Genomic DNA, 11930 nt, shown 5'->3' with positions numbered 1-11930 from the left:
TCTTTAAGAAGTACAAATGTTAAAAATGCTTCACTTACCACATTATTTTTGGACGTCCAACAGAAGGTCAAGATTGCGTTGTATACCGGGACATTTATGCAATCCAATTATGCATCCCATAAAACAGAGTGTCCAAGGTCATTTATTTTTTTCCTTGAGGCATTCTTTCTTTAAGTGTCATCAGTTTCAGACGAGGAATGATATTTCCTGCTCACACCTGATGCTGTGTCAGTGTCTTCACCTGTTCTGCTCCTCATCTGCCATATTTTTAATATATATTATGGTTTGAAGTGGGCTGGGTTTGAAGAGGGCTTTAGAATGGGCAGTGAATGCATGAGTTCATTTTAACCTCATGGTAGCCACAGATGTGTGTGTGCGTGTGTGAGTAAATCAATGAAACATGAATTTTAAGTCAAGATTTCAAGGATTTATACAGCGAAGGAGAGCGAGAAAAAAAGAAAACTAAGAAATAGCCTTAGAAATGTTCTGGAAATGTTCTTAAGATGTTGTTGCATCCCAAGAATTGTGCTCAGTTTTAGTTTTTTTCTTTAAAAAAGAAACATGAATCCACCGATTTCGGACCAATTTTACATGTGTATGATGTTAACACATGCGCATGCAAGGTAAAGACTTGCGTGCCTGACTTGAAAGTGTGTGTGTGTGTGTGTGTGTGTGCGTGTGTGTGTGTGTCCGTTGGGGGGTGTTGACTTTCACATGACATTGACGCTCTGGAAATGTTGAGTAGCTGCTGATCTCAGACAGTCGTTGCTCGGTGGATTCAGCACCACTCGCCCGTGGACAGCTCCCGCAGGACCGCTTTACATGGACAGAACACTCATTTATGTGCCAAGTCATACTGGAAGTTTACAACTTGGAGAGGAATCTACGGATACCTCACTGCATGACACACGGGCATATTGCTTTTGGGAAAGAATCCAAAATCACTGTAAGTAGATGCGAGAATGTTGGAAAGGAATTTCATTTCATAGAAATGTCTTCAGTGTGTTTGTGTGTGTTTAAATGCATTCAGTTAAATGGGTATAAGAATAGAAAATGCATCTAAACACTGTAGAAACATAATTGAGAAGCTGGCTTGTCGTTCGATCGAAAATAATTAAATAAATAAAAAACAAATATTTATGTTTTTAAATTGACTGCCATGACAGAGAATTCTGTCTCAATTAGAGACGGCAGATATCTTAGTGTTTTATGTGTGTCGCCTTCGATTTCAAACAGCGGACTGCCTTTACGGGGGAAAACAATGATTTCGTGTGATTCGGTGTCTTCAGGTTAACTGAAACTGTGTCGGGTTCGATCATCGGGTGTTTGTGTGGATCTCTGCTGCTGTCTGAAATCAGAGACATGGCGACAAACAACACCAAAAGCACCGATGGACAAGTTGTGACGGAACTCAACGAGATCACAACTAACGACAAACCCAAAGCAGAGGACGCCAAACCAGAGAAAAAGAAGAAAGACATTCCAGACAGAGAAACTTGGGTTGGGAAATTTGATTTTCTCCTGTCATGTGTGGGCTACGCCATCGGACTGGGCAACGTGTGGAGATTTCCTTATCTGTGCGGGAAAAACGGCGGAGGTAAGAGCTTCAGCTTCAGCTTCTCCAAGAGTCTGAGATGTTGTGTCAGGATGTATGTGTGCTTTGTGTTGCTGTGCACAGCTCCACTGGGTGCTTTCATGTATTTCTGTGCTTCCAGGGGCTTTCTTGATTCCTTATTTTTTGACGCTAATTTTTGCGGGAGTTCCTCTATTTTTTCTTGAATGCGCTCTTGGACAGTACACATCCATTGGCGGCCTTGGGGTTTGGAAACTAGCTCCGATGTTCAAAGGTATATGATTTCTATTCAGCACCTTTCTTTCTTCTCTGCCCCAATCTTTAATGCCGAATATGCCAGGTGGTTTCTAGAAGTATGCAATGCTGGTGTTATGTCAGACCTTCAGTAAATGGGATATGTCCTGTAAGTTTGTTATGACTGATATATGTTGTTCTGAAGATGCTCTGATCTTCCAAGTTGAAGACCAATTGTGTAATAAAGCAGTCAGGCGGTTCACGTGCTGCTTTGAAGGAATGAATGTAAATTATAACACACTGTCATAACTACAGGTGTTGGTCTTGCGGCTGCTGTTCTCTCATTCTGGCTGAACATTTACTACATTGTCATCATTGCCTGGGCCATATACTACTTATACAACTCCTTTACCACTGTAAGCATACCTTGTCACATGTGCTTGCATGCCAAAAAAAGTAATTTGGAGACTTGGAATGATTATTCTGGGGTATTTATTAAATAAAAAAAAAAAAAAAGTAAAGCATTCTTCTGCTCTTTGTAGGAGCTTCCATGGAAAACTTGTAACAATCCATGGAACACAGACCGATGCTATACAAACTACAGCATAGTAGACACCACCAATCTCACCAGCGCTGTCATGGAGTTTTGGGAGTAAGATTTTTAGAAAATTGATGTGCATGACTTTCTTTGACCTTTGTACATGAAAAAACATAATACATGTGTCCAGTAAGTGTCTTGTTGTGAAGTGTAATTGTCTTGCATGATGTGCTTATACAGACGCAATATGCATCAAATGACTGATGGCTTAGAAAAACCTGGTGAAATTCGTGTGCCACTTGCAATAACACTGGCCATTGCCTGGGTCCTCGTGTACTTCTGTATCTGGAAAGGTGTTAGCTGGACTGGAAAGGTGAGATGTCGTCTTTGTTGGTCTGTCTTTGAGTGAGTTTTTTAATAATTTCCCCAGACTGAATGTAAAGCACACATGCTTGCGATGCACGTTTTGGGAGGAAGCAAAAATGTTCTATGGGTTTTTAGTCTTACAAAAGCAATGTACAGTATTTCCAGTATTTTTAAACAGACATCCACATGCTGAACAAATGCACATGGAGAAATGCTTGATAGAAAAATCAATGTTTTGCAGGTTGTTTACTTCTCTGCCACCTACCCATACTTCATGTTGTTCATTTTGTTTATCCGTGGAGTGACCCTGCCTGGGGCTAAAGAGGGAATCATGTTCTATGTCACTCCAGATTTTGAGAAGCTGAAGGAGTCTGAGGTGATTTTACACATTTAATCATTCAAACAGGATCAAACAAACCCAATCTAGCTGTTAAACAATTTTATTTTCCATCTCAGGTTTGGCTGGATGCTGCAACGCAGATTTTCTTTTCCTATGGTTTGGGTCTAGGCTCTCTTATTGCTCTGGGCAGCTACAACCCTTTCAATAACAATGTGTACAGGTATAAATGACACAGTCACATAATCATTTTAAACATTTAAAAATCAGCATTTCATTAGTTAGATAACTCAGTATTTCAGGCCCCTAAACTTAGACCATTTCCTTTTTTTTTTTTTTTTTTTTGATGCTCTGAATAATGTTTATATGTTTTTAAAGCCAGCCCTATAACTGTGACTGACTGTGATTACGTGCCCATTATCAGACTTGACATTTTAGCATATGAATAAAGAGAATTGCCATCACATTAAACTGTTTAAACGATATCACTTACATAATCCATCTTCTCCTTAAATGCAAAATTATACACAGCTTTCAGATCAGTTAGGAGTATGACAATGATGTTTACAGCACATTTGAGAACAGAATAATTACCCCCGCCTCCCTTTTTTCTGCAGGGATTCTATCATCGTGTGCTGTATAAATTCCTTCACTAGTATGTTTGCTGGATTTGTGATTTTCTCTATTGTGGGCTTCATGGCACATGTGACAAAGAGACCAATAGCTGATGTAGCAGCATCAGGTAATCAGTTCATTTTTACATAATTGTAATATTGCAGATTTAAGCAGTGGTATTTCAAATGTTTATATCAATTAAAATATGGATATTTCGCTTAAAGTGTTAATTTTTTTTCTTCTGTTTTTGTCTCTCTCTCTCTCTCTCTCTCGCTGTCTTTTCCATGGGTTACACAGGTCCTGGTTTGGCATTTTTAGCTTATCCAGAAGCTGTGACGCAGTTGCCTGTCTCACCACTGTGGGCTATTCTCTTCTTCTCGATGCTGTTGATGCTGGGAATTGACAGTCAGGTGAGAATATCACATATTCAAGCTCTGACCTAGAAACTGAAGTGAACGGGATCTGGCAGGTACTTCAGATCTGCCAGCATCAGTGGCGGAGTCCCTGGTGACCACACAAGGAAACACAAGGAACATTAAAACACTCAACTGGCCTTGTGCCTAATAAAATCTTTTGATGTTGATTTCTGCCTTTATGGGTATGTGCATTGATGATTTTAAACTGATGTTCTTTATCTCTTAAACTAGAGGTAGTGGCAACGTTCACATCTTCTCTAAAAAACAAACTGGGGATCCCAGCCCTGTGGCACCGAAAATATAGAATTTAGTACTTGTTTTATGTCCTTCACATTTATGAATTGTGTTTGAATGAGCCACATTCAGGGTTGTTATGTAATAACTGAAGCATTTGAACTTAACCTAATTGTTTGTTCTGATTAGGAAATGTATTATGTATTTTTAATAATTTCACTGGAGCCATTTGTGTGTAAAAACAACAAAATTCATTTTGCATTGTGATCTATTGCTATATTTTTCTTCATCCCACCATCAGTTTAGAAAATGTTTCAGTGTTTTAAAAAAGCCACATCAATGCAATATCAAGACACCATTAATGTTGTTTGTAGTTCTGCACAGTGGAGGGCTTCATCACTGCTCTGGTGGATGAATTCCCAAGGCTGCTCAGGAGAAGAAGAGAGATTTTCATTGCATGTGTTTGCATTGTGTCCTATGCCATTGGGCTGTCCAATATCACACAGGTAAATCAGTGAAGAAAGCAGATGAATGAGCTGTTTAACCAAAGGTTGTATATATGTATGACTGCAGGCTACAGGGCCTTTCATTGTTTTTCTTGTTTCGTTTTAGGGTGGCCTCTATGTGTTTAAACTCTTCGACTATTACTCAGCCAGTGGAATGTGTCTGCTCTTCCTGGTGTTCTTTGAGTGTATCTCAATCTCCTGGTGCTATGGTGAGTCCTTTCTACTTCCTAAATCTCTATTTTGCAATCTCATAATTTGCATTGCATTGAGTTGAACAAAAAATTGACAGAAATGCTTTGGTTATTAGCAATAAATAGTCACAAATAACCCTATAACAACAAAAATGCATTTTTGCATGACAGGACTGCAAAATGACATCAGTGCCATTACTGCTGCAATACATATATATAGCTTGTCTAACAGACATTTCTTGCTGGCTGAAGGACCATCACCTTCAACTCAACCTTGCCAAGACAAAACTGCTTGTGGTTCCATCAAACCCATAGTTTCGTCACAATTTCACCATCCAGTTAGGCTCATCAACATAACTCCTTCCAAAACAATCAGAAACCTTGGAGTTTTGATTGATGATCAGCTGACTTTCTCAGACCATATTGCTAAAACTGCCCGGTCCTGCAGATTAGCTTTAACATCAGGAAGATCAGGCCCTTTCTTTCAGAACATGCTTCACAACTCCTTGTTCAGTCTCTTGTTCTGTCCAGGCTGGACTATCGCAATGATCTTTTGGCAGGTCTTCCAACCAGTTCTATCAAACCTTTACAAATAATCCAGAAAGCGGCTGCAAGATTAATTTTTAATCAGCCGAAAAGAAGGCACCTCACACCTCTCTTCATCAATTTGCACTGGCTACCAATAGCTGCTTGCGTAAAGTTCAAGGCATTAATGTTTGCCTACACAACCACCACTGGCTCTGCACCCCTTTACCTAAATTCATTACTTCAGACTTATGTGCCCTCTAGAAGCTTGCGTTCTGCAACTGAACGGCGCATTATTGTGCCATCCCAAAGAGGCACAAAATCACTTTTACGGACTTTAGCCATCTTCAAGAATTGGCTAAAACACATCTCCTTCATCTTTATTTGACCCTCTAACTCTAGCACTCCCTATTCTAATTCTGTTCTTTAAAAAAAAAAAAAAAAAAACTTGCCCTTTTAGACTTATACTCCATTTGTTTTCTTACTATTTGTCTTCTTTGAAAAAAAAAAACACTAGCTACTCTGTTCTTTTTGTATACTTTATTTATTATACAGTTCAGAAAAAATCAAAAAAGAAGGCCTCTAACACTATTTATTTTATTATTTATTATAAAAATGTTTTTATTTTATTAAAAAACCTTGAAGCGTGTACTGCTTTAGGCTAACTGTGACTTGTCATAGCACTTACATGCTATTGCCCTTTTGTTGATTTTGATTGCTTCCATTGTCCTCTTTTGTAAGTCACTTTGGATGAAAGCATCTGCTTAATGTAAATGTTAATGTATCTATATCTATATCTTTCCATATATATATAGTCAACTGTCCAATATAATGTGAGCAACCAATCAACTTGTTCCTATAGAATTCCTTATGTCAGACTTAGCAGATTAGCTGACTACTTTGGCTTTGGTTTGCCTATACAGTAGCTACAGTATTTCTTTCCTGTTTTTGCTGCTATCGTTTTGGAGATTCTACTTATTGTTCTTGATAACTTGGTTGTGAATGCAGTGTTAGTTATTGCCTGCTTTTTTTAGAGTCTGACTAACATTGTTGACCCTGCATACAGTATGTCCCCCATTATGTCTATTGCTATCATTAGTGCATCTATTTTCACTCTGTTCAAAGTTTAAGACAGTTTATTTCTCATTGTTTGTCACCTTTCCTGTCTGGTAGTGTGACATTGCATGTTTTTCCATTGAAATTCTCTGTATTTTTGCTACTTTAATCTTTAAATCAGCAGCTGCTTGGGAAATTGCATTGGCTGCTCATCATGTGTCTGATATGCTGTGAATCCTTCAGAATTTGGAATCTAGTTAAACTCTTTCTGCACTTATCATGTTTACCGTCTTCACAACTGTCCTATAACACTTATTTTAGTTTGAATTACATTCCCATGTCTTTGCTTTAGATCAGGGGCACTGAAGTTGAAGTCTAGGGTCCATTATACAAAGTCATACTGAATATGATTCCCCTATCTGTATATATATTTTTTTAATCAAATTTTTTTTTTAATGTTACCACTCTTAACAATCACAACTGTCCCGGTTCATATTAAGCACGTCTGTGTGGTGCTTCTTTCAGAATGAATAAATGCATCTCTGTTCATGTCTGAACAGTCTTTTTCGAATGCATTCAGATGGTTTCCTTGTCAGTCGTCCTTTTCAAATGTCACACAATAGCAATTAAGAACTGAAGGGGAGTGCAGGTTCTGGCTATCTTTTTGCTTTTTTATATAATTCATCTGCAGACAGTTAACACATTCAGAATTTTAAAGAACCGTTCATAACAAGCTTTTATACACATATGCTTACATAATCACTTAGTATTGATTTGGATGGAATTGAGTACTCTTGAATCGTCTATACTGCTTCAGATAGAAAGTGTCCGTCAATCCTATTGTTGCAGCAGTTCAGTGAATTACTGCCATCCCTTTCAAATGTCTTCTAATTTCAGGTGTAAACAAGTTTTATGATAACATCCAGGAAATGATTGGATACAAGCCTTGTCTATGGTGGAAACTGTGCTGGGTTTTCTTCACCCCTTTAATTGTTGCTGTAAGTAACCTACTTTTTTCTATCTAATATATATATATATATATATATATATATACACATATATTTGCATACAGTAGTCAATAGTCAGTAGTCAATATGTACAGTCGCCAACATTTGAAGTGGATCAAAACCTTTCATTAAACTTGTCCTAAAACCAAAAAGAATACATGTTCTTGTCTTAGGACAACTTTGATGAACTTTTATTGATCCACTTCAAATGTTGACTACTATATATATATATATATCACTTTTAAATGTACAATGAAATATCTGAGTTACTTTCAAATAAGCAACACAAGTTTTTTCATTTATTGACTGAGAGATCTCCTGTCCCTGTGTTGTGAGAAATTGTGAGTCAGGGTGCAGAGGCAAAGGCACTTCCTTCAGCCTGAGGCTTGTTAATATCATTTTTGGTGTGAAAGGGCCTTTACAGTTGCCAAAAATATAACATTTGGGTTTTTTGTTTTTAAGGAACAAACAAGCAAACCCAGCCCAGGTTACAAAAAGCAATGCAAAAGCAACTTAATGCATTAATTTTCCACAGAAAAGTGGCTAAGTAACATAATTTGTTGCTTTTTCATGGAGTAACGCAATATTGTAATGCATTACTTTTAAAAGCAACTTTCCCCAACACTAAATACGTTATTTTGCTAGCAGGTTCATTGTCACATCTCTAGCTACTTTAGCATGTATAATGTATGTTAAAACACACTGATTATATTTTGTAAACCCTGTTAAAATTAGACAGAAATGGAAGCATTAAAGTAAAAAAAAGATCCACACACAGAATATCTAAATCACCTAACCTGGTGATTTCGATATTGGACATTTGGCACTGCTTCTTTTCTGTGACTTTGACATTTTAATTATGGAAATGAGATACAAATGTGTACATGCATTTACAGACATATATAAATAAATATGCTTATAATCACTGAACTGTGTGACTATTGAGACAATAGAAACATGATAAATAACAACTAATAAAATAAAATGATATGAGTACATCATCTTTTTAGAAAATCAAGTCAAGTCACCTTTATCTATTTAGCGCTTCATACAATACAGATTGTGTCAAAGCAGCTTAACAGTATTAAAACAAGAAAATAGTGTCAATAATGCAAGAGGACAAAAATAAACACTCAATTTTCCAGTTAAATCCATTTTTCATTGATTCACTGATGTCATTGTTTAGTTCAAATAGTATCTGTGCAATCAAGTCCAGAATATTGGCAGAAATTAAATTAAGAAATTACTAAATGAGCAGTGTTTATACATGTGTTATATTTATTGTTTTAAACACTATGTCAAATCTAAATTGTGAAAATTTTGCAGAGCAACGCAATATCAATAAATAAGAAAACAACTGTCAATTTTGCTATAAGCAGCTCTACAAATGGCGATAGTTTCATTCTTCAGCTCAAGTCAGTTTAATGTTGATTCAGTTCAGTTTAATAGTGATTTTTTACACTTTTATTTGTCCCATTCCTTAACTATGATGAGAATGTTTCTAAAGTCTTGCAATCGACACTACAGATGTAAGAATCATCATAGATTACGGTGTGAATATGTGAAAACTGCAGTATTTGTAAACAGAGCTTCTCTACAGGGCGTGTTCCTCTTCAGCGCGGTGCAAATGGTTCCTCTTACAATGAACAACTATGTGTTCCCCAAATGGGGGCAAGGAGTGGGCTGGCTCATGGCTCTATCCTCTATGGTTCTCATACCTGGTTATATGGGCTACATGTTCCTCACCCTGAAGGGTACATATAAGGAGGTAACTGTTTTTATTTACAGCTGAAATGAAATACAGTAATAAATGGTATAGATGGTATATGTGTGCTCACTGGTGCTGGTTCTGGGGCTCATTTCAGCGGATCAGGATAATGCTGCAGCCTGCAGCAGTCAAGCGTGCTCAGGAGAACGGGCCAGAGCAACAGCAGCTGCAGACGCAGCCGCAGCAACCAGAGCAATCACCGCAGCAACAACAATCACCACAACAACCGCAACAACCAGACCAAGCACCACAGCAACCGCAATCACCACAATCACCACAATCACCACAGCAACCGCAACAACCACCGCAGCCGCAGCCACAGCCGCAGTCGCAGCCGCAATCTCAGCCTCAGCCGCAGCCACAGGTGCAGGCTGATAGTTCTTCTCCAACTAACCCTGGCAATGATGCCAACATCTAAAACCAGTAGAAATGAACCCCAGCAGAAAGCAATCAAAGATTAACAACACAGAAGACTTCCATGTTTATACAGTAATAGAATCATCTACCTCCAGGGGTCATACATAATCAAGCTAAACATGAAAAAAGCAAAAGTAAAAAACAAAAAAAAAACAAAAAAAAACATACACATATATATATATATAAAAAAAGAAAAACGCAAACACAAAAACACTTGCATTTGAAAAACTTACACAAATTATGTAAGCTTTCCAAATGTAAAGCAAAGAGTGTCAGTGTTAAATGACTTGTACTATGTATTATGTGAATTTGTCTCTACTAAGGTTATACTGTGAGTTAGATTTAAGGACAGTGCATTGTTTTGCAATGCATAAGCTATTTATGTGAGGTATGTATTGTTTCTATGTTTTACTGGGGACAAAGCGGGAATCCACGAGTATCAGTGGGCGAGATTATGTTACATTCTGGGTCATTTGGGAAAACCGAGGTGTATCACGCAAGCCCTGTGTCTGAAGCACAAAGAATTTCTAATCGGTAGAGCCCTTGGGTGACCCGTTACGTGTTCTTGCATATTTTTGTTGAGAGAGACTGTTACTATTTAATTTTTCTTTTCTGAGATACAAAAAAAAGAGAAAATACTTGTATGTGATTAAAACATTTTTAGAATTATTTTTAGAATGCTTTGTACTTTAACGTTGAGACCAAGGACCAAAATCATAGACTTAAGCAAAAACAAATCTATGCCTGCCAGTGTGTAGTTTGTAAAGCACAGGGTACAAAAATACTGAAAATGAAAACATCGCAAAACACAGGGTGAACATTTTTGCTGATTATTATACAGATTATTGATGAGTACTGTCAATTCAGTGTTCTGTTTACATGTCCCCTCAGGAATATCCAAAAAAGAAAAAAGAAAAAAAAAAAAATAAGAAAAAAAAAATCTCAGATATGTCTCTGACCCTGAGTGCATATCTGCTCCTTAAGCCTGTGATTAATGTAGTCGTGATTTGCATGACCATTAGTTACTTCATGTGCCAAAATGTTGAATAGGTGCAGTGCTAAAACAAAACAGAAACGCACACACAAACTGGCCACTCGATGACAATGGTTTACACTACTTGACTGTGCCATGCTTGAAAAAGTATACTAAATATTTATATGGTATAATAGTTATACCGTATTTGAAGTAAGTAGCACAAACTATAATACGCAAGGGTGTTTTGGCCCTTTTTTCCCCCCAGAAAGCACAAAACTTAAAAGTACAGAGACTTCTCTAGCGCTATAGGGCAATGATGTGGTGACAGTTTGCGTCAAAGGCAGCTACATGTGAAAAGCGTTCGGTCACGTTAAACATGTTTACTAAGAGGAGATACGTACCTACATAAAATGTGAAATGGCTATGTCCTTTGAATTTTGTACAAAGTTATTTTACTGCCGTTTTATCTGGAACTCTCTTGTAAAATCGTACTGTGTAAAACATGTAACCGTGAATGTCTGTACTCCATTATTAAGTTTTTGTCTAAATGTTGACATATTTGAAAAACAATTGCTGTTTTCTGCAATAATATTTTGATCTCTGAAGCACATATCTAATGGAAATTATGAGTGAAGATGATTATAAAAAGGATTATAAAAGAAATAGAATTTATGTCTCGTAAGAAATACTATTGTTTTGTATATTTTTAACTGTTACACTGCCTAAAATTATAACATAGGACATGTATTTAAATGGTGTCATACAAAAAAAGCACGATTGTTATGTAAAATGTATGAATAAACAGAAAATATTCGTAGTCTATAATCTGTGTGGTGAATTTTTTTAGTCTTCACTAAAAGCCGTTTATTAGGAGTCTGTATTTTACAATGACAGCCTAATTGTTTCGAACAGTAAAATGGTACATATAAAGACATCAAAGAACACAATAACCAATAAGCAGTAATTAACTGGGCTGAAATAATCAACATGCTAAAAATACAGAGGTCCTAATGAATGGGCATGCCAATGCCACACTCCAGATCTGTCCAATCATAATCCCATGAAGAACTGACAAAGAAAATAAAGTATTAGATTTCGATTTTCATCCATCCTTACATTTTAAAATATATATATTTTTTAAATACGCTGTTTTGTCAAAAAAAGACAATAT

General features: G+C 36.9%; 1 protein-coding gene across 2 annotated transcripts; it reads left to right on the top strand.

The window, feature by feature from the left end:
* The first annotated feature begins 691 nt into the window (after nucleotides 1–691).
* On the top strand, nucleotides 692–11584 carry slc6a1a (solute carrier family 6 member 1a). 2 transcript variants are annotated; one of them, XM_051096213.1, is made up of 15 exons: nucleotides 692–946; nucleotides 1237–1597; nucleotides 1716–1847; nucleotides 2123–2223; nucleotides 2350–2459; nucleotides 2586–2718; nucleotides 2953–3087; nucleotides 3168–3271; nucleotides 3666–3790; nucleotides 3961–4073; nucleotides 4688–4819; nucleotides 4926–5028; nucleotides 7489–7589; nucleotides 9199–9366; nucleotides 9464–11584. In XM_051096213.1, exons 2-15 carry the CDS (start codon nucleotides 1363–1365, stop codon nucleotides 9782–9784), a joined length of 2013 nt encoding a protein of 670 aa, XP_050952170.1. In that variant the 5' UTR covers nucleotides 692–946; nucleotides 1237–1362; the 3' UTR covers nucleotides 9785–11584. The 2 variants fall into 2 exon arrangements, with proteins under 2 accessions (XP_050952170.1, XP_050952169.1); XM_051096212.1 differs by having other exon boundaries at nucleotides 693–946; nucleotides 1290–1597.
* Nucleotides 11585–11930: the final 346 nt, after the last annotated feature.

This window comes from Labeo rohita, chromosome 23 (genome assembly GCF_022985175.1).
Source record: "Labeo rohita strain BAU-BD-2019 chromosome 23, IGBB_LRoh.1.0, whole genome shotgun sequence".
Classification (NCBI taxonomy): Eukaryota; Metazoa; Chordata; class Actinopteri; order Cypriniformes; family Cyprinidae; genus Labeo; species Labeo rohita.
The sequence above is the reverse complement of the archived record's forward strand: the minus strand, read 5'-3'. Positions and strand labels throughout refer to the sequence as shown.